A 24,652-nucleotide genomic window follows, 5' to 3' on the forward strand; every position below is an offset into this window, starting at 1 on the left:
CAGTATGTTGAATAAAGAAAACATGAAGACATTTTTTCAAAGGTTGCTTTCTATTTGTGAATATTTCTAATAACTTACATATTAAAGATTAAGCAGAATAGCAACCTGTTTGGAGTTTTGCCATGTGTTGTCTGTCCCTGACAACTTGATGTATTTTATCAGACACTGAAGGCCTTTTGCCAGTTGAAATCAATTGCAACATAGAATAATACGAGCGAAACTGAAGGGACATTCTGCCTGGTCGGCTGGGAAAGATATTGATAAGAGGTGCTTTGTGATGTAAATACTAACCAGTCAGTCAATGAGAAATAAAAAAGTTCCTTTTGATAACAATCAGGTCTTTCTTGATAAGAGTCTGTAGTTTATGACTAGGTTAGTCAGCACGTTTTTGTCTGCAAATCCAGGCGATAAGATGCACAGAATGCATAAACATGAGCATGTTAAATGTTTTTTGTTGTTGTTGTTTTTAGATAAGATTAGGATTTCAAACTCAATCTGGATTAGTTCTAGATTTACAATATTATTTTCGGTTTCTCTTAAACTAAATCACTTTTGCTGTTGGCATTTGGTCTTTACCCCCTCCTCGAAAAACGTTCACTGAATTTAAGGTCTGGACTCAGAGGTTCACTTCATGTGTGAAAATGATTCTTCATGCTCCCTCCTAACCATTCTTTCACAATTTGAGCCTGATGAATCTTGATATTGTCATCCTGGAATATGGCAATGATGCGTCTTCCTACATGGTGGTTAAAGAAATAAAAAAGCTAGACACCATCAATTAGAGTTAGAAGAACTGTTGCCAAACATATAACATGCTAGAAACATAATCACTGCAATAATGATGCAATAATAGACTCTTAAGCATTTAAATCCAATTTGGCCGGGCGGTGTTTCATCACTTATTTTCGAAGATCATGGTAAGTCTGCGTAGAAATGTTTATGTTATTATAAATAAAAAAATGAATGTGATTTTAATTTCTGCAAGACTCCATCTATGTTCATAATAACCAAATTATACGTGACATCACATACCTCTGACAGACATGTTTGATGAGATCATCCACTTACAGATGTTCAGAATCGTCAAAGTCGAGGAACTTAATGCTGAGAAGTAAATGACTAAGTTACCTGCGTGAACTTGTCCTGGCAAACAAAAGAAACCATCAGGGTATGTTCTACCTCATGCTACAGGTATAAGAGAGCCACAAAGAATAACAGGAAATTACAGAGCAATAAAATAAGATCTGCAGCTGAGAATCACAGCTTTTCCATCTCCTCTCACTGTTTAGTCTTTAACTCACACCATTTCCTCAACCACACGCCAGCACAGGAAGAGATCAACAATGAAGTACTGCTGAATAGTGTAGTGAGCTGGACAATTTTTCGCAAAAACACTGAGGTACACTTCATACACATGTAAGAATGAGGTATGGCTATCTAAACAAGTCTAACCTTTGAAAGGGACAAACCTGTGATCAAAAGCCGATCTTTTTCGTGTGCAGTGTTGGAAAATGCTGAAACTATGAATGGAATTAGAAGCACCTGCACATGTAAAAACTTCTCTTTGGTTGACTGTTCAAGGGCGTAAAAGGTAGAAAAGGTGTGATAGGATATTTCATCAGCCCTATCGTGACTGTTTGGCGTAAAAAAAAAAAAAAAAAAAAACAGAAAACGCTGATGCCGTTGTCATAGTTGTGTATTCAGCACGTCTGTAACTGCATAGGAATGATTCGCATCAGCTTCACTGAACAGTATCAAAATGCATGGAATTCTCAGTTGAATTCATGAAGTCATGCAAAAAGAAAATTTGGTTTTCTGTAAATGTTCTCCTCACTCCAATCTCCCTAGGTAGATGGACTTAGGGTATTTGTCTTTCAGTGGTGCCCACTGCACAAAGAAGTAGTCAGAAAGGTAGTAGAGGATCTTCCCAGATAGAGACAGTGTCTCCACGCGACAGATGCTCTCCACGTAGACGATCAAGACCCTTTTAAGGCCCAGGACGCCCAGGAGCAGCCCAGCGGCACACAGTGGGACACACGTCCCTGGACCGTTACACAGCACCTGAAACACACACACACACACACATACACTTTAAAAATACAAAAAAGCACACAATAAGATTGAATTAATTACCTGTAGTCATGAACCAACAATGAACAACATTGTTTACAGCATTTGGTAATCCAGGTTTATGTTCATTTATAAATATACATTATTGCTCACTGTTAATTCATGTTTGTTCATAATAGTCAGTGTTAATTCATACCATTTAAAATTTAACAACCAAACTAATTAAATGCTGTAAAAAATATTGTTCATTATTAGTTCAAATGCATAGCTAACATTGTCAAAGTGAACATTTATTAAATGTTACACAATGAAAAGTAATGTTATATTAAATCAATCAAGTTGTCTTAATTAAACATAATAAATCATTACTTAAATGTATATTTGAAATAAATTAATGCATTAAATTAATAAAACATAGTAAAGACATTTACATTGTTACAAACCATTTATTTTAAATAAATGTCTATTCATCAAATATCACGAAAGAAAAATATTAAGCAGCACAACTGTTTTCAACATTAATAATGATAAGAATGATAATAATTTTTGATAAGGATAATGTTTCTTGAGCACCTAGAATATATATATAAATTTGAATGATTTAAAAATCCATAAAATGAAGATTTTTAAATAAAAAAAGAGATTTTAAAATTATTTTTTTTAAATACATTTTAAATAAATAAATACATGTAATAATTAGTAATACTGATTAAATCTCAATTTTAACTTTTATTTTTGTATTGTTTTAACAGAAATGCAAACCTTTAACAGGTTGCAATAGTTTTCTTCTTCTTTTGATTGCTGATGTTGCTTTGCTCCAATTGGAATAGAGTTTTCTTTCTATACCGTATGCTATAATATGACTTATTTCCATTTAACTAAAATTATTAAGGGACGATAATGGTATTTTTATTATAAATTCGTGTAATGCCAACTTGCAACAAGTTATCTTTACATAAATGGTTAAGTTCACTCTTTGAGATAAACATATCAGGTGAACTTGTTGACACACACTTTGAGAAACACCATTCATTTGGGGATTTACAAGTTTCTGTAAAGCTGTTTTTGGATTTTGTAAAGCAGTATCATTAAAAATGAACTGAACTGATTTGACTTATATAGGCTATAGGACACAAAAACAGAAAGACATCTGCATAAAGTATCCTTCTGACTATCCTTCTATACTTCAGTCCTCTGAGCTGGAGAAATATGAGCTTTCTGGTTCAAAACTGGAGACAGCGAGCGGCACAGGAAGGCGGTTAGACTTCGGTGGAGACGAGCCATGGGGTCTGGAGAAATCATCTTACACCGACTGCTCAGACACATTAACACTGGAAAAATCCAGCCTCTGTCTGCTCAGAGCCGAAACTGATACGACGCAGGAACCGAGGACAACGACCGAAGTGAGAACATCAGAGGTGAGGGACGTTTCCACTCACATAGGCTTCAGTTCTTCCCCCTCAACTCATTTCTGTCTGCTTCAAGGTCCACTGGTGCTCGGATTCGGTTTACTGCCAGTTTCCAAACAGTCTAAAACACTCCATTTCCCATCCAGCACCTGGAGACAGATGAGCGATGAGGATGGGCATGGACGGAGCACCAGGTGGGCGATCTGTCTCGGCCCGTGTTTACATTTCACACACACCTGTGAATTCACCTCGGGGAATGAGATCACTCTCACCCAACAGAGAGACGCTGACTTCAGCTCTGAAGGGCTGCTGGATTGTGTACAGAGATTGGTGAGTGTTTGCTATGGGAAAATGCCAAACCGCCAGAGTGCTATTTGAGTCTGTCATCAGAGTGGTGCAAATTTAAATGGCCATTTTGTGAAACTTCAACACGACATAAATCAAACGTCAGAAAAACTCAAGTCTCTCTATGTAATAAGGAGAAAAAAGCCTAAGAGTGAAAGCTCGATATGAGGCCGTCTCTTTTTAGCCTCTTCCGCATTTTCCCAAAAGAAACACATGGCACTACCAATCATGAACTAAAACACTAAAGCTAAATCACTGTTCCACCAAGCTTGACATAAATCTAAACAAACATAGAAATAGCTGGATCAATGGTACAGTCTAAATAAAAAATGTTGCCAATATTTGTGTGTGCTGCTACATATAGTTATGCTCATACAGTATGGTGCCGTTAGCAAAGCAACAAGCAAAAAAAAATCTAACTCTAGATAGATAGATAGATAGATTTACATAAGCCTGGGCCAACATTAAAAAAACTGTATTTTTGAGCCCTGAAATGACTCTAGTAATCATGGAACCAGAACCACTAGTTCAAACCTCTACACTTCACCACATAAACACGACATTTAGCTCATACAAGCAGTAAGTCATACAAGCAAAGTGAAAATCTTAACATCTGTTGACGGCCAGTGTGTTTAACTGCAGAGTGGGGATTATACACTTATGAAGAATCAAAGGCCTTCTGGAGTGATTGTTCCTGTGATGACATCACTGTGAGACATGCTTGTGTCACAGCTGACAGACAGGTGAGGACGCCGGAGGGAAGCCGCATGCGCAGGTGCTGATACATAACTACTGATGAGGTCATCGAGGTCAGGCCACATCATACAGAGCAGCTCCAGGTGAGATTAAACTGTTACCAGGTTTTGTTACTTCTCTTCTCAGGCTTCAGATGAGTCAGCACAGACCAGACTGAAGGTGTCAGGTCTATAAATGACAGACGAGTTCATTCTGAGTTTTGTAAATCAGTAACAGAAGAAAGTTGTCTAGAGCGTTTTATGATTATGATTATTATTTTACAGGTCTGTATCTTCTACCACAATAACGGCACAATTGGATTGGATGGATGGGTGGGTGGGTGGGTGGATGGATGGATGGATGGGATGGGATAGATGGATGAATGGATGGATGGATGGATGGATGGATGAATGGGGGGGTGGATGGATATAATGGATGGATGGATGGATGGATATAATGGATGGGATGGATGGATGGATGGATGGATGATGGATGGATATAATGGATGGATGGATGATGAATGGATATAATGGATGGATGGATGGATGGATATAATGGATGGGATGGATGGATGATGGATGGATATAATGGATGAATGGGTGGGTGGATAGATGGATGGATGGATGGATGGATGAATTGGTGGGTGGATGGATGGATGGATGGATGGTGGATAGATATAATGGATGGATGGATGGATGGATGGATATAATGGATGGGATGGATGGATGGGTGGATGGATGGATGATGAATGGATATAATGATGGATGGATGGATGGATATAATGGATGGGATGGATGGATGGATGGATGGATGGATGATGGATGGATATAATGGATGAATGGGTGGGTGGATGGATGGATGGATGGATGGATGGATGGATGGATGGATGGATATGATGGATGGATGGATGGATGGATGGATGGATGGATGGATATGATGGATGGATGGATGGATGGATGGATGGATGGATGGATGGATGGATGGATGGATGGATGGATGGATGGATGGATGGATGAATTGGTGGGTGGATGGATGGATAGATGGATGAATTGGTGGGTGGATGGATGGATGGATGGATAGATATAATGGATGGATGGATGGATGAATGGGTGGGTGGGTGGATGGATGGATGGATGGATAGATAGATAGATATGATGGGTGGGTGGATGGATGGATATTTTTTATATTATTTACAGAAGGAACTTGTCATTTTAATAAGCCTAGCAAAATTAGATTGTGTCCTTTCTGGCATCTTGTACATTAATGTTTATATTCTGTTTCTCACTTTGTTATGGTTTGATATTAGATTTGTGATTAGGAATACACAACTGCATGCACGTTCTGACATATTCTGACATGCAGACCCTTTTATGACCTATCCATCACTGATTCTCATCAACACATGGAGGAACATTAAATAAATAAAACATATGGAGCTCCGTCCACCGCGCTTTCCAACAATTTCCAAATAAGGCTAAGATGAAACATATGGAGTGCTGGGGTGCACAAACAAAAAAAACCAATGTGCAGACTCAGAGGAACAGTGAGGAGTCTCTCTGGAATGTGTGGGACGTCCACCGCACAACATCCAGACCCCTGTTATTTGTTATTGTAAATCAACCCCCCCCTCCCCCCCTCACTAAACCTGTATAAAACAGATTCTTTAAATTGTTTTCCCAAATTCGTTCTCATTTTGGACTTGCGTCACAATTTGACTCACTCATGAAACAGACTCCATTTCTCTGACAATCAGCATTTCTGCGCATTTCGGTCAACAAGTTTAAAATACAAGCTTCAAGTGTAATCTTATCAAAGCGAGTCTAAGCGGGAGGAGATGAAGAAAATAAATAGCAGAAATCATAACACTCAACCTTTTTGATTACAATAGAACATTTTTACTTTAACCTAAAAAAATAAATCATTTTGTTTGTGATTTGAGCTAAAGAAGCTAAGTATATAATACCATTGTTGTCAATTTTATTCTAAATAAATGATTTAAATATATAGACCTGATGTAGCCCCGCCCCTTTTTCAGTGCTGCGCTCGTTCTGTTCTATATTTCCACAGTATGAAGGTAAGATCTTACCGATTCATGAATCTTCGTTAATCATTTGTTATGACATCCCCTTCGACCATTACAATGCTCAAGATAACTTTCGTTAACTCTACAATAAGTAAATTCACTTCACCAGCTAAATACTCTTCGACAGAGATGCCATAGAAATATACAGAAAACTGAAGTTCAAACACAAAATTCTAAAGATTGATGCAAGCTTGTTTCTCTGGCGCATAAGCTCAACAGTCTTGAAAGTTTTGGAGATTTTAGTCTAAAAATGAGCTGTAATTATTATGCAAACATATTACTTGCATAGAAAATTGATTTTTAATGTCTTTAAACTAAGCTAATATTTATGAATAATAGTAAAATTATACAAATGCAGGCACTTCAGTCTAGACTGACGTATTGATAAACTGAAGCTGTAAATAACAGGGATCAGTAGTATTCACTATTAACTGCTCCTCACGGCATGCAGAATCCAGGACGCTTGGCTTGTGCTGACACATCTGGAGCTCATGAGTACCCATGACGCACTTATTTCCTTTTATGGCTAAAAGAGGACTGAATCCACCCCCTCTTCACCTCCGGATTTCAGACCTGACCCCCCATTTCCCCCAATTCCGCTCTGGTATGTGGACGAACGGGCCTCGGCTCCTCACCGAAATGCTCAGGTTTGGTTAAAACAAACAGCTGACATTTGAGTCACGCTGAAGGACGCTCCCTCACCGCGCAGACACAATAGGGGTGCGGGACCCCCTAAAGAAGATCTTAGACATTGTCTGCTGGACTAAAAAGGAAATCCTGCTGTTGAAGTCCGATGGCGGATCAAAGGCCACCTGGTACTTATATTTTAATCTCACATTACAAATAAACAACAAAACGTAAGAATAAAATATATTAAAAAAATAAATTACATTTTATATTTTATAGCTTTTAAAAAACTTCTAGATATCTGCCATATTTATTTCATCTTCATTTAAAAATTTATATTATATTTTATTATATACTTTTTTATATTTTTTAAGAATTTTAAAAAGCATTTTTATTAAAAAATAACAATAGTTATTGTGTCCAGATAGGGTGATTTGTACTGTTGAGACATGTGCTACTTGTAATTATTGAATTAGTGTTGTTATTAAATTAAAAGTTTGTTTGAACTAAAACAAAGTAAAAAAAAACAAAAATAAATAAAAATCAGTAATTGGAATAAATAATAGAAATAAATAATAGATGAAATAGAAATAGAAATATTGCCATGGCAGCTAAAATTACTAAAACTAAAAAATTACAAATTAAAATGAAATAAAAATATATTAAGGCTAAATAAAAATACAAAAACATATGTAATAAAAAAAGCTAATTCAAAATACTAAAATAAAATACTATAACAATATATAAAATATAAAATAACACTGCAATGTGTCACAATGCAAAAAAAATCTTAAAGACATATATAATATATTATAAAATAAATAATATGATTTTATAATAAAACAAAGTAAAATTCATTTCCTAAATTTTTTTTAATTTTAGGGAAAAACGTAAAAAAAAAAAAATTCTGAGCTAAAGCAATTTTGTCTAAACTCTTTTACCATGAAACTAATGTGACAACAGTCAAAAAAGGCCCCGATCGTTCTTTAGTTTCCTAGAAATCTGTAAACCTCTTTCCCATTAAAAAACTGGCCTGACTGGAAAACTAGGAAATGACGTCAGCATGAGGAGAGAGGGCTCTAATTAGAGCTGAACAGAATACTAGTGTGGTGGTCCGTGAGAGATTTGTCTGGTTAGCTGTGACCTTTGAGCTCTGCTGCTCAAGCACTGCAGCGCGGGCCGCTTAGTCACGCTCCGCCTCCTCTCAGCTGGTCTCCACGGCAACACAGAAACCCGAAACTGCTTGGCTCCGAGTGAGAGGAGTCAGGCCGCTGGGCCAAGGAGCCAGTCAGGTCTCGCCACATCCTGAGAACAAGACCCCTCGGCTGCCCCGCTCACAACCCTTCATTACACAACCACAGGAGGAGGAGAGAGAGAAAGGGGCTCTGGATTACGGATCATTCCTGAAAAAGGGATTTAACGCTGCCCATCCCTCTCTTTTTTTACTAAATCAACCCCCTCGCTCACTTTTTTATCTATCCTTGAGTGTTTTCCCAGCAGCTCTCTCTCTCTTGCTGAAGACAAGCAGAGAAACAGCAGGATTAGTGTTTGCTTATACAGCAGATAGTCTTCCAGCGGTAATATGATAGTCTTATCACCTGCTGAAGGAAAAAATGTCTTTATCACCTGCTTAAACATTCCCTTTGCTGCTTTGTGACATGCACAATAACTACTGCTTTTGTGTTAAAGGGATAGTTCATACAAAAATTGCCATCATTTACTCACCCTCATGTTGTTATAAGAAGATATAGTCCAAAAAACATCGGATCCTATTGACTTTTATTGCATGGGCAACTAAAACACATTTTTCTAAATAACTTCTTTTGTGTTTCGCAGAACATAGAAAGTCTTACAAGTTTGGAATAAATAATGACAGAATTTTCATTTTTGGGTGAACTATCCCTTTAATATCTTGGTTAGGGATTTCAGGGAATTTTTTGCCTTTGAATGTTATTTCCATCTAGCCTGGAAATCCAGACCTAAATCTAGAAGATTAATGGTCTGGCGTCGACTAATGAAAATCGGCAAGCTCGAAGGGCGGCACCAAGCATGCATTTGAAAATCTCACTGCACGCAATTGGATAACACTACGACCAATCACAACAAGTTATCGCTTAGCTACCAGGGGAGCTAACTGGTAGATTAGACTCTTACCGTATCCGGTCGGCAAAACAGCAAAAACGTCCTTCTTGCAAAGGAACGATTCGAGCGGCGTCTTCTGTTCCTTTTTTAGATAAAAAGCCAAGTCTAACTCGATCATTGTAGCGGCCAAAGCCATTTCAAACAACTGGTATTCATCCATAGCCATCTTGCAATGTTTACTAATGACTTCGACGTCACAGCGCTGTCGTCATCTCGCCTCTGGCCCGCCTATATCAGATACCCCGATGTGATTGGTGCAGCTCAGATAGAGGGGCATATTTAATGAGCATCGTTACCCGACACCAGAGTAACTCGCTGAGCAAATTCAACTTGTGCTCTCGCGAGAACTCTGGATTACCAGGGTAATTTCCATCTATTTTTGGTCAAGATCTTGTATTGACAATGCAAGAGTCCAGCACTCTGTAAAGTCTCCTCCAGCACATCCCAAAAACTTTCACTGACTTTAAGGTCTGGACTCAGAGGTTCACTTCATGTGTGAAAATGATTCTTCATGCTCCCTCCCAACCATTCTTTCACAATTTGAGCCTGACGAATCTTGACATTGTCATCCTGGAATATGGCCATGATGTGTCTTCCTACAAATCGCAAACACATTGCTTTTGTATAAGTACAGAATTTGGACTACATTTCGCAGATGACATGGCCTCTATAAATAATAAAGGGTGGAGATATTTATAAAAAGCTGTTTTCCAAAACAGTGCACAGGGTGTTTGAATTCTCAAGGTTATGGACCGGGCAAAAGACGCCACAGTGTTAATCTGAAGGACACGCAGTTACAGAGATTCGCTTTAGAAAGCACATTAAAGAATGACGAACAATATGGAACATTAATAATACAGTATAATAAATGTACATGTTACTTAAGCTGAATAATAACACTATTGTCTTCTGTAGAGCTGCTTACACCTGAACTGAACTTTTTTGAACTGGTGCATAGATATATACACTAGATGTCGCCTTAAAGACATTCGTTCAATGAACTGCCGTAGACAAGGCGACATCTAGTGTGTATATATCTATGCACCAGTCTGCGCACACGTCAGATCAGAGCACTTCGACATGGCTGCGTATAAGAGGTAAAAACGATATAAATACTGTTCGTTTTCTCACACAAACCGCTCGTTTCGTGTCTTAGGCCATCAATGTGTACTTACGATGGGGAATTGTTTAATTTGGACGACGGGGAATTGTTTTAATATGGACTCTGTGCTTGCTCTTTGAGACAGTGACCATAGACCTGCATTATATGACTGACAGACAAGAACGGTTTGACCTAAAAATATAAAAATTTAAACTACTGCGGAAAAAAAGACACCTACATCTTGGATGTCCTTGAGGTAAGCTAAAACATACCAAAAATTAATTTCAAAGTGAACTATCCCTTTAAAGAATGACGAACAATATGGAACATTAATAATAGAGTATAATAAATGTACATGTTACTTAAGCTGATTAATAACACTATTGTCTTCTGTAGAGCTGCTTACACCTGAACTGAACTTTTTGTCTTTTTTGTTTTTATAATTGATGAACTTTGCAACATTGACAGCTATTGAACTGAACTGAAACCACACTGAACTAAATTGAGCAGAATAATGACACTATTGCCATATGTGGAGCTGCTAGAGATGACATTAAAGTTGTTTTAATTGATTCATAATTTTACAACATTAACACTGTTATTTATGTTTATTAATGGGACAATCTGTACTGTATAAAGCGTTATATAAATAAATGTGACTTGTCTTGACTACTTAATAACATTCTCGAATCTGGTAATGCAAACTTAATATTTATCATATCCATAAGTATGTTTGGATAATTCTTATATTTAAATATCCATCTAAATTTGAATAAAAGGCTCTCATCATACTCAAAACAGAGCTGGGCTGCCCATAGGCACAATCTCATAAATATGTTATGATGTGCTATTTCTGGAGGGTGTTATACAGAATACTCTGCAGAAAAGATGAAATGAATACTTAATGAGGATATGATGGGGGGATGAATGAGAGGAGAAGTTAGTTACCCACCATATCCGGCTGAAGCCTGAAGACCAGCGGTACGGATGACATCAGAGCGCTCAGGGAACTCAGAACGGAGGAACTCCATGACTGACGAACCTCCCGACTGCGAGGAATCCGGTGGAGAGTGAACTGTGAATAGTAAAATAAAGGAAAACATGACAAATGTCAGGGTTTTAATGAGAATAAAAGCAGAAAAACATTTTACACCTGACTGAATAAGGGAATAAGATTAATATCTATCTATCTATCTATCTATCTATCTATCTATCTATCATTTCAAAACCACAGTCAATACATGAAAAGACAAAGGAACTGCTGCCATCTGCTGGTCAAAGTAAGACAAACCCAATGAGAGTTTTGAGTTCCACAGAAGAAAGTGTTTTTGGAGTAGAAATATGTGTTCAGTTCAGATCCATCACATATTCTGGAGTAATGTTAATGCCTTGATTGTCCAAAATGTGTTCTGTGATTTTTCCATATCTTATAGACTCATTCTTTTGGGGTTTTATATTAATGACAAGAATCTAATCAAAGTAGTTTTTTTGTATTAACCTCCTTTTATTTATTGGAAAGTTGTATATTCATATATGTAAATATACAAAGAGTAAACCCCGCTTTGACATCTTCAAACAAGAATTGAAGTTGTACTTTGTACCATGTTTAATATTATTTCATAATATGCTTTTAATTTTTTTGTGCCCCCACTTTTTTCTCTTTCTAAATAATTTTCAATAGATAAATCAGGCTTCTTTATATCATTTATCTTGTTAACTATTGATCTATAACTTGTTGATTGTCTGAAAGTTTGTCTGTTTTTGTATCTTACATTTGTAAAAAAAAAAATATATATATATACATATATATATATAGATCCATCACCTGAGAGGATGAATCATTTTTCTTCCGCTCTGCTTCAAAAGTTCGGATCTTCTCTTCACTCATTTTGTCAGTGTCTGCGATCACATAATGTCGAGGGTTATAAGACTGAGATAAACTCCCCAACAGACGGATGATTTCTGTTGTGTGTCCTCCTAAGTGAGACAGAAAAGAAACATTTAGAGTCAATAAAATAATAATAAAGGATTATTGTTGAAATATTGCTAGTTGGCTAATAAAATGCATATTACCTTTTTATGAATATCAAAACATTAAGTTAAAATATACAAATGTAAAAATTAAATGAAAGAATGAATCTATCCATCTTCTATCTATCTGTCACTATTTCTTTCAGCAACTTTAATCACATTAAAGCTACATTTTAAATGCAATTTTGGTGAAATTAGAGAAATTATGTTTATTCAGATTTAAAGTACAAAAAAAGTAAAATGCACAGAAAAATTTTAAGAATTGTAAAAAAAATAAAAATCATATAGGGGTGAGTTTCAAATAAATTCTATTTCGTTTTGAGCTTATTTTCCAATCCCTTTAACTAATAAAAGCCAGTTCCTCAAAGGCATCATCCTGCAGGAAGTGACATCATTTTGGAGGATAACAACAACACAAATGGATTTTATGAATTTGTGATGTTTTATGGTATTAATTGCTGTGTTATTATGTTGCTGTCTATGCATGTACGCTGCTACGAAACAAATTACCCTCAAAAACAATAAAGTTAAGTTAATTGGCTATATATATATATAAGCGTGTAATATTATAGTGTAGCATAGTTTAGGCTATTGTTTATTATTACTGTGGTTAGTATAGTATAGTTTGTTTACGAGGTTGATTCTTACCTGATCCAGCCACCACCAGCACCGACACATAACCCTTCTGTCCTGGTTTATATTCCGATCCATGTCGCAAAATCCCAAATAATCGTACAATAAACACTGTTATTAATACTACAGCAGTGAGGATGACACCACTCACCACAGCATACAGTAATGCCATCAGTTCCCAAACTAAACGCTATCAGTTACTGTCTCAAAACGTTAGTAGACTCATGTTCGTTAAGAAATAATGCACATTTATAATTTAAACTACTTTATAAACTAAATCTGAAATAAGTGTGCTGTAGTTTTGAGAATGGAATGATTTGTACACGTACAGCTGCTACGGAAAGTCATATGGGACAATAATGATATTAGGTTTTCACTGGAGTTTAGAAACAGCGACGCCTACTGACCACTTTGAAAACTGGATCAAATGTATCAGGCTGCAGAGTGTGTACGTTACAGTAATTGTGTACACTTTTTTTTCCCCCAAAGTTTATTATTTAGATTATAAATTATTATTATATATCCTTTTAGTCAAGTGAATATTTTCAGCTTTTATTTTTGAAAGTCATGTCTGCTCAGACCATGGCGACACAGACACATAGGCCTACCTTAAGGTAAAAAAAAAAAAAAAAAAGCGGCATTTCCTGATTTCAAACCCAAACATAAACAGTATTCTGCTCGGAATCTTTCCGATGAATGTATTTATTTAAGCTTCTCTGAGGTTCTGTGGGAAGTTTTCTGTGTTTGTTGTCTCATGGAAATGGTCCTCAGTTGTTTTGTCTATAGTGCTCCGGAAGTGCTTCAAGCGCAACATGCCACTTGAATGTCTTGTAAACTGGCATGAAATAAATATTTACTAGTGTGAAATTTTAGACTCATTATCACAGCTTAATGTCTTGATGAAACTCCAGGCTATTTGTCATTGTCAGTTTAGTAATGGCTCGTTATTGTAATCAGATGAGACACAGTCTCAGTAAAAACTTTACTCAGTCCGCTCAAAGCCAGACCATCCACAGCTGTTACTGTCTGGGATTTATAAAGGGAACATTGTCAATTACCATCTGACACTGTTCAACAATGGCTCTCAAGATGTCTTAAAACATGTTCAGGTCTATTTTGTTTTTCAGTTTCAAGTTTGCATGGTTTGTGATGATTTGATGGGTTTGTGGCTCAGAGGAATAGACTTTTCCTGACCAGGGCTGAAACATTACAGTAGAGTTTTCTGGATATTAAATCAGCTCTCGCATCTTTATTATATTTTTATCTGTTAGTGAATAATGAGAGTTTTGGATCATAATAGTAATAATGAAATGTTATTATTATAATTTATTATTAATATTGTTGTTATTATTATTATTTAACAATAAGTACAACACATAAATGCACAAATTAATTGTTGTTTTCCCTTGTACACCCAATATATATGGCATTTAAGCTTGAAGGATACAAAAAAAATGATAACACAATAATAATTTTATATATAATAACACACTATCTTAACATTATTATTATTATTATTTTGCCAAGAAATATAACATCATAAATAAATAAATAAATGCACAAATGGATAGATTATTGTTTTCCATTGTTCACCCAACAACATTTATGATTACATTGAAATGTAAGCTTGAAGGAGACCAAAAATGTAAATATTAATATTTAAATAATATAGGTTTTTATTATTCTTATTATCATTATTCTTATTATTATTATTTAACAATAAATTAATATAATGCAATAAATAAATGCACAATGCGATAGATTAAAATGTTCTTTTTCACCCAATATACAATATATCATGATATCGGAAATGATTAATAATATTAATAATTCTAATTATTATTATTATTATTATAACATTAATAATAATACATGAATATATTTATTAACATAAGTGCTCAAATAGGCACCATTTCTGGTGGTCACTGAGATTCTACTTTTGGTCTTTTGGCTAATATTTATCTAATATTTGGTTTGCCACAGCCAATCACAGCGGGTCATATAGTTCCACTGACACGTTTCCTCTCATTTGACTGGGCCAGCAGATAATTAGCTTGAACTGAATATGTTCGGACTGAATTGCTTACGGCCTGTTTAGAGAACCAGTCATGCTCTGATTAATAACTCTGTCATGTTGTTGGTTAGATCTTCATTCAGGCATCAGCTTTTGGACTTTATTTGTTCAATGTCCACCAAGATTCCCAGCAATGCAGCCAACTGGCTTTTTTTAAAAGGGTCATTCTCAGGGCATGAGGTATGTAAGCCTGTAATCATTCTTAAATGTACCACAAGGGGACAGACTGCACAGGGCATTTTGGTTCAAATTCCACAACACAAGCCTTTGGACTAAAATAGAGTCTGATAATTAGTGCAAACATGCATTGCTTTGATGTTAAAGATCATTTATATATCTCATACTATTTTCCTTTCCCACCCATCAAAGTATAATTTCTGTTAAAAGCTTTCCATATCCATGTGTCCTAATAAAAAATGCCTTACATCAATAACACAAGAATTTACAAGCTGCTTATGTAGAGAGACCCTGACCTTTGCACCAGATTCCAGACAATTACAGCTTCCTTCATATTCAGACGGATATGAAGGCTGACCATTTCACTCAACACGACACTGACTTTATTTCTCTCACTGATTTCAGTCAATCATTTCTCACTTACAACCTCTGTTCTCTGTCCAGAAGCACAACAGCATCATTTGAACTAGTAAGGAACAAGCATACTGTAGGGAAACTGGGGCTAGTTGTCACACAGGCTATCAGTATCAGTGACTGAGGTTTTGGGTTAAAAGTCCTATTGTGTAAATGCTTGTTTTCTTTAGCAGTATTTCATATGGTAGTTTCTAAAACCTATTTTAACACTTTGTAAATTCTATTCTCCAATCTAAAATTCTAGGGTCAAAATAAGGGTCAAAACAGATTTTAAATGAAAGTTAACTAAAACTTTTATTAAGATAACAGTATTCATCATAAATGTCAGGAGGCACTTTATTTGTCACACAATTTGTTATAGTTGTCATTTTATACAACTGATTTAATTTCTGCGGTTTAATATTAGCATGTTCCTTTTTTCATTTCTGCCGTTTCATGAAATATTTTGTGTTTCATAATAGTTGAAAAGCTAATAAATACATTTACACACTGACATTTTGTGGGAAATGTCGGGCGGGGGGGGGGGGTAATATAGGGGTACTGTAGGGTACTATATAACCCTATAGTATATACGCCTAAATGTACATATGCTAAATACTGTGTTTGTTCTCATTGTGACAACTTACCCCAAATAGTGCAAAAATAAAATAAAATTGTAAGTGTTTAAAAGCTTATTTGTAGCAAATACTTTAAAGTACATATGCGTACAAACCTTGATTTATAAAATAACCCAAACCTAATAAATATTCACTAGAGTAAAAAGTGTGACAACTCGCCTCAGTCTATTAAATTACAAAAAGTGTTAAATAAACATGTTTAATTTAAGTTTAATCTCAGAGCAGATCATTTATCAACCGTAATTCGAGACTCAGATATGAATATGCTGAGATAGACTGGCAGATCAAACACCAAACCAGTTTCCCTGGATTAATACATGCCAAGATTCCTGTTCCAGGTTGCCAGTCTATTTGCACAAAGCTCCTTTTGTAAGTGCATCTGGCAAAAGAACTGCAGGGTGTATCCAGCCTTCGGGGAGCATGTGACCCTCCGAAATAACACACCATTTCAAGAGTAAAAGGTGAGGATCAGGTGCCTGACGATGAACAAGTTTTAATTGCAATGGAACGTAATGAGTCAATCACCTGGAAAAGGTTTTTCCTGGAAAATAAACTTCCTGGCTTATTTGTTGCGTCTTTGTTCATGTGACTTTTGCTTTGACTACTGGGCAGGATGAAGCAACTTTCAGGTTGACACACCTGTATGCTTTCTGCTGTGAGAGAGGGGTGACTGATGTTTCATTCTGATAAAGGAGAAGTATCATCCCTCGCTTCTGTCATAAATCCTTTTAAGGAGTTTAGGATGTGGGCTTAGTGGTAGGTCACTCACCGACCGAGGATATGAGCTTAGAATCATTGCTAAAGGTCCCCATAAATGTGTTGACGAATTTTAAAATAGGATTTAAACTAAGCAAACTAAAAACTGATAGGAAATGGTTTGCTGGCATTGCAACTCAGTGCTCACTGGCTTAGAACAATTGTTAGGCCTATATTAACACTCTCAGAAAAAAAGGTACAAAAGCTGTCACTGGGACAGTACCCTTCAAACGGGTTCTAATATGTACTCGTTTGGTACCAATATGTACCTTTGAGGGACTTATATGCACTCTTTAGGTACAAAGGTGTACCTTTTGAAAAGGTACCGCCACAGTGACAGCTTTAGTTCATTAGCTAATGTCAGTATTTTAATGTGTTGATGTCGTTTAGCGTTTAACAAAATAGCGTTTAATTTATATCAGCTCGGTCAGAGCTGTTGAGCTCAGTAAAGCTGCAGTTTCCTCACATTAGTAACACAAACATGAAACCAGACTTTATTTGCCCCAATGGGAAGTATATTTACACTGTCTGAATCGTTCTCAATCCCCTATATAGTGCACTATGTGCCATTCACCAAGTGACTGATTTTAGCCGCAGCTTTGACGTCTATTTGGGGGCGGGACGCTGTAGATTCTAGAGAGCATTTGATTGGACAAAAAATCTGACGAGAAGCTGAAGTGCAGCGTGATGTCATCAAAATCACTGATTCATATTGGCAGAAGTGAGAGACTGTATGTTTTAATTGCTTATAATTTCTAAATGCGAATTTTGTCATTGTTTTGGAGCCCACAATAGCTTATAGAAAACAGTAAGGCTAGATTCAAACTAAAAAACTTTTATTTCATGGGGACTTTAAAAGGGGCACTTCATAAGAGACATTTGTTTCAGAATCAGACTACAGTGGTCGTGCTGCAGGTTTTTGATCCACTAAAATTAACCATGAGAGTCACTTGGTGAAGTGGACAAGCCAATCGCGTTGAATTTTGATCTAATCTTGCATACAGCCCGTGACAATGGAAAGACCTTTCTTGCGACATTATTTCACGGCACATTGTATTTATTGCATCACATTCATTACAGACTGAACTATTCTGTAACTCAGTCATTCATAAATACTCAGCTGAATGAACTCACAAAGAAGAATCAAACCATATAGCTAGAATATAACTTGACTTCACTATCTTCTTTGCTTAATTAGAGATGTCATCAAAGGACTGTAAGAAAAAACACCTCCATATATGAACACAGGGAGGTGTCATTCTCAAGTGCTTCATTAATAGCTCTTTATTACTCTTCAGTGTCACTACAGTTTCACACACACTCACATAAGTAAGCAGTGACTCCTCTTCTTGGTCTCTCAGTATGATAATGCTGCAGTGGGAACGGTGATGTCATGCCCCGTCAGCAGCTCTGAGTGGACGGCTGATGACATGAACCATGATGAAGAAGCTTCTGGAATGCAGTGACCCCGTCAGGCCTCCATCCATGTCCACGCCTGATAAATATGTCACTCTTCAAACCCGTTCAGGGTCGTGGTGTCTACTTTGGCGCTTACCTGCCATTCAAGGATGTTGTTTAAGTGGTTTGTCCTTATCTAAGCTATTGTGAAACTATCCAAGGCCAGTTCATATTTCCCTTTAGACATTCCCCTTGAGGCCCAAGATGATTTTGGCTGAAATGAGGGATTCTGAGACTCCTTCACAGGAAGCTGAAGTGATTTTGAGGACCAGCGTCTGAAGTATTGTGAGAAAAAGCTGAACGCTGGACAGAAGTGATTTAGGCATGAGCTCTAGAGACTGAAGGACCACAGAAATTATGTGAACGTCTGATGCGTGGTAGCTGGTTTAATGCTTCACATGGTTTTCTACGATTTTCCAGATATGAGAAGAAGTATCAATGCTGGCCACCCAAAATCTTCACACCAAAACCATATTTCTAGTACTATTTTTAACCAAGAACGAATACTAAGCAATGTAATATTTAGGGTAACGCTTTACAATAAGTTTCCATTTGTTAACCCCGTAAAGGCAGACATGAAATACGTTTTTTTTTTTTTTTTTTTTTTTTTAAATAGAACAGTTGAACTTTTAGCAAAAGTTTTCATATGTGCGTTAATTTGTATTAATTTATATGATTGCTCATTTATTATGTAGTAAGAATATAGAGTCACTCAAGGAGGAAAACAAACACCTCAATTTTATTCAGAGGCCCAAATGGAGCAAATATATGCAATCCTATTATTTCCATAAAATGCATATACAGTGTATATATATATATATACCAGTATATCAGTTGTCAGCTATATCTCCCAATAATATGTCTTAGTAAATTATATTTAAATGCTTAGTTTTATGATCAAAGCTCTGTAGTTGTATTCATGGGCACAAAATATATAATATAATTAAATAAACGTTCCTCAAAAGCCTGTTGTATCATATTAGATACATTTTAACAAGATTTTTCTTAAAATTGATGTATGGATAATCAAGTAAACCATTGCTTCAGTCCAGTAAATGTTCATCTTGAAATATTAATAACAATATACAAGTTATTCTTACATTTACTTTATAAAAATCATGAAATATTTCACAGAAAAAAGTGTGGTTGTAATGTTAACAAAGATTAATACTGTAACAAAAGTATTGCCATAATACGGTGTAGAGATGTTTATTTGTGTTTGCTAATGTAAGCTGTACTAATTAGTATGTAGGGTTAAGGATTTAAACAAATCCCTAAATATTAATATATATATACACACACACACACAAAACAGGTATAAAAATATCTCGTAGATTTACAATAAAGAGATCAGAACATCATAACAGCCACCTAGCATTCAAAACACCTTAACCAAAGTAAAAAGTTGGCAGCATGAGGTGGGAAGTTCTGTATAGGCATGTAACTACCACCCACTAAAATTATGTAAGAATTTATCTTTTGTATCTGATGTTTCAAGTCTAAACGTTTAAAGTTTATTTGAGTCAGAAAATTGAAACGCTGTCGGGAAAGCAGATGATGACAACTCAAGCTCCAAGAGGAATTCACAACTGAAGTGGAAGGATTTGACCCCTTTTGAGGCCCCTTTGAGCCCCAACACAGCTCACTAGCTCAGAGGATTTTCCCCTAAAGTTCCTCTAATCTCCATTTAATAAGCAATCCAGACACATACCGCTTTGATGACAGAGACTATTAAAATGTTGGTTTAAAGATTTCAGACTGACGTGTTTGTGTTCGCTTAGCACCAACAATTTTCTTTACCCTGTGTATTTTGCTCAAAATGAAAATTGTCTAAGATCCGTAATGAACCGGTCACTATTGCGGAGGGACCACAGCTGTTTGTTACTCATGGAATGCCGCTCACCCCAGGAGAGCTACAGAACTAAACCTCTGGTCTGAAGGTCACTTTCAAACATTTTTTATGTTCCCAGATAAACATATTAATCGGAAAAGGCTTTTCTAAATCGTGAACTGATGTACAGCCAATTTTGTGATGGTAGAATATGTAAAAACGTATCTTTGATAATCACTTTTGACTTTATCGTTGCACTTATCAAGAAGAATTTTTTATATTGAAGCCAAATAAAATTAAGATTTTTTTTTAATGTGCTCAGATTTCACAAACAATCCAAAATATATTGGAAAACAGTCCAAAATACATCAGTTGCTGTCAAAATTAGTTATTTGAAGAAGAAAAAAAAATATTTTTTGCACATAATTCCCTGTGGGCACAGATAACATGTTAAATTCAGCTTTGATGAGAATACAATACACCAGTCTGGGTTCCTGTAATGAGTTGCTGAAACATGCTCTTATTTTGCATTTTCAAACTCAAAACAAGCGAGGACAAAAGGGTATGTTGTTGTCAAAAGTCTAGTGATATAGGACTGTGAAACACAGCTCACGCAGAAGTCACTTTTAAACCGAGCAGTTTAAGATGAACCTGTTGCAAATTCTGCATTGCGAAATATTTCTCGCCCTCACGCGATTTAAAAAATTTGAACTATTGAAATTACTGCATTTCGACCGTGAAAATTCGCTTTCAAGTAGGCCTATTACATCGCGGACGTAGCCTATCGTCGCGCGTTAAAATTACCTCAGAGTATTTCATTACTGTAATAGTGTTCCGTCTTGTTGCTTGGACGATTGTTTAAGGATTACTTTTAAAGATAATTCAGATAAGATTATCCCTCTACTGCACACAATTTGATGGCACATTATATAAATTACTCCACATCATTTCTTGGCTCATTTGGGAACGTTTTATTGATAATTCCCCCACCCCAAAATATTTTTGCGTTCCCGTTATGCAACAATGGTGCAGAATCATCGAGAAAATGACCATAATACAATGCTCAGAGAGCAATACAAAAATCGCAAATATTTTTCAATATTTTTTTATTTTACAGTTTTAAGTGTAAAAACACTTAAAACACATTGATATTTGATTTGATACAGGCATAAGTTTGTATCATTGTCATGTCATATCATATACTTCATGTTATGAGATTTGACTCTGTGTGAAACTCCAAAAAGCAGTTCTACCAGAAAGACTCGGGAGAATAAATACTGTGACAGTTATACATTTATTAACAGCCCAGCAAGCGATAAAATTCTTTGGCGTAGGCCCTGTCCGTAGCTCGCAATCTGAGGGTCCGGACTCTGCATATCCTGCCTGAAGACAAATGCAGGGGCGCAGCCGACCCCCTGTGAGGTATGGGAAGGGACCATCCTGGTGGTGGTGGGGAGGATGGAGGGAAGGATCCGTCTTGGAGGTGGTGGGGAGGATGGAGGAGAATGGAAGCGTCAGCATCTGCAAACTCAAACGTGTGTAAGTACCAATCTTTTATACCACGAGTATTAGAATGTGATTGGATAGATGAGACGGTAAAGTGACAATTGAGTCTTCCCAGCAGAACTTATGCTAAAGCTTTCATTTCTTCTCTGCTATGAAACTGAGGTGCACGTTACACTTTTTTGCACATCACATTGGCTGTTCATATGCTCCAGGAAGTAACCCTGCATCTTCATTTCTTATCACACATTATTTGCCAGTGTGAGGTAGGCTACTGTCCAAGACATCCTTGAAAAGTAGCTACCCTTGTCACACATTGCCCTGGAGCAACAGAAAGAAAAACTAAATTTCTGAACATGCAAAAATAAAATAAAAACCACACACACATATTTTTATGTACAGTTCATGTCATTTTAAATAAGATTACTAAAGCAAATAATCTTGCCTTCTTCTCAAAAACATGTACTGAACTTAGGGCTTAAGAAAACTTTCCGTTGCCTGAGGGTTAAAAAAGAATTTCAACTCAAATCAACATTTCATGTCCACAGGCTATTTACTGTCCTATATGTTGAGTTCTCTTAATATGAAGAAAGTTGTTGTTTAATGTAAGAAGTCATATAAGCACACATATAAGCACTGTGGTAAATGTGGCATATTACCCATTAGACTATTAAAAAAAAATCAAGATTTCCCATTAGAAGATATGGTGCTTGTTTAACCATGGAACCTGACATTTGAGTCTCAGACAACAGGGAATAACATTTTCATTATAACAATTAGAGGAAGTCAGACACTTGATGAGGCAACTGTAACCACGTAATTCCTGAAAGTTTCAACTACTTCCACAATAACTTCAGGAGCTTCAGTGTTTTTGGAACTTTCCCCATCACTTACAGTATACGCATTCAGTCAACATCTATGTCACTCTGTAATGTTCCATGCGTGAATCAATTTCCCAGATGATGGCAAGTTCAGTGTTTTTACAAATGGTCTGACAAGCTAAATAACAAGCCCATGCACAATGAGAATGTATTGCAGTATGTTATATTATTAGCTGTGTGACTGGGATCAAGAGGGATGGATCAAGTACTGTCAAAACCCAACACTGATATTCATAAAAAATTATGATACCTCTATCCTAATAATTATATACATATATATCAATAAAAAGCCATAATTAAAATCAGTTAGGCCTTATTTTTTTAAGTAATAAAATATTAAATATTAATATAAACAATAAAATATTACAAATTCCATATTTAAAGTTATATCAAATTCCACAAAAACCTATTAGCCTAAAATAAATGTCTATTTTAGCTTCGGCATTATTTGCTGAAGTGAAATAAGCTATTTCAAATATGCTCTTCCATCAAGGACAGAACTCTTATTGATATTTGCAGTGAAAAAACTAAGATTTTCGCATTTGTTCGTGCGCACTGAAAACTTGTGTGTGCGAACGTGTCACATTTATGGCTGTCTAGTTTGCATGTGTGCACACACAACTTTTCCGGTGCGTGCTTGAACTATTTACTAACATATACATTTTTTCTCACTTTGAAGCTTATGATACACAATGATTTTCATGTAAATGCATTCGAATAATAACTAATAAACAGTATTAAAAACAGCTAGCATCAATCTTAGGTCACAAATATTGCTATTTCTTGATCAATCTGTCCGTTCATATAATTAAGAGATTATGAAGAGAGCAAGATATGTATCTTCTCAGTAGTTGTATAACATCCAGGCAGTGAGCCATGAGACACATGGGAAGGCGTCTTCCTCCAATTAGAAAATAAGAGACTCAGAGGGCCACTTAAGCCAGAGGTTTGTATTCCAGGCCTGATCTTACTCTGCATGCTTGGGGTTTCGGGAGTTACGACATATTTAGACTTCTCTAAGAGGTGAACATGATACATCCTGAAACCTTTTAGAGGTCAGCCCTGTTGAGTCAGAGAGTTGATTTGTCACCTTGTAAATTCTCAATAAAGTCTTTGGTTCAAAAACACGGGCGGTAACATCAAGGTAGCAACTTTGAACCCAACAAGACCTGCGATTTATCACTATTACAGCCAGCTAACAGGGAACGTTCTCAGAACTTTAGATAACGTTGTGGCAAGGTTCTCTCAAAGTTATGAAAAAGCATTATATCAGTAATGTAAATAAAACAGTCATTCAAATTAATCTGGTCTTCAATTATTATTTTATTTTTTAAGTCAGCACAAAAACATAATTCATGGAATTTGTGTTTACTTGAAATGTTTAGTTGGATGTTCACTCAAAAAAATGAAACCTTGACTTTAATTAATTTTTTCTTGTCAACAGGTTCCACTTAATTTAATTATGAAAGTTGATAACAAATAATTAAGTTTATCTAACTTAATGTGGTTGTTTTAGGGATAAATAATATTTTTGACTCCACTCTTCTCCACAATGGTAACCCACTATAATTTAAATGGTTCTAATAATTCCAATGTAATTGAACATTAAACACAATTACACACAATCAAGTCCTCCCCTTTTCTCATTGTCTCAAAAAAACATAAAATAACACTTAATTTTAACATTTATTCTCTCTTAATTCAAACATATGCAAAGCATGCTGGGAGCTAACAAGCACCGCCAAGTTTCAGTTAATGCAACAC

General features: G+C 36.0%; 1 protein-coding gene across 1 annotated transcript; it reads right to left on the reverse strand.

The window, feature by feature from the left end:
• Positions 1-1,682: 1,682 nt before the first annotated feature.
• On the reverse strand, positions 1,683-13,518 carry alg14 (ALG14 UDP-N-acetylglucosaminyltransferase subunit). Its single transcript, XM_082183618.1, has 4 exons — positions 13,193-13,518; positions 12,339-12,490; positions 11,466-11,588; positions 1,683-2,061 (listed from the first exon to the last, which is right to left on the reverse strand). The coding sequence occupies exons 1-4, from the start codon at positions 13,347-13,349 to the stop codon at positions 1,831-1,833; spliced, it is 663 nt and encodes a 220-aa protein (XP_082039744.1). The 5' UTR covers positions 13,350-13,518; the 3' UTR covers positions 1,683-1,830.
• Positions 13,519-24,652: the final 11,134 nt, after the last annotated feature.

This window comes from Leuciscus leuciscus (assembly GCF_965113295.1).
Source record: "Leuciscus leuciscus genome assembly, chromosome: 11".
NCBI classification, from domain to species: domain Eukaryota; kingdom Metazoa; phylum Chordata; class Actinopteri; order Cypriniformes; family Leuciscidae; genus Leuciscus; species Leuciscus leuciscus.

Excerpts from the sequence above, each read along its gene's own strand:
- alg14 (XM_082183618.1), bottom strand. The coding sequence starts at position 13,349 with ATGGCATTACTGTATGCTGTGGTGAGTGGTGTCATCCTCACTGCTGTA. Across the intron at positions 12,491-13,192 it reads GCTGGTGGTGGCTGGATCAG|GAGGACACACAACAGAAATC; the intron begins GTAAGAATCAAC and ends TGTCTCACTTAG. Across the intron at positions 11,589-12,338 it reads AAAATGATTCATCCTCTCAG|TTCACTCTCCACCGGATTCC; the intron begins GTGATGGATCTA and ends TACTATTCACAG.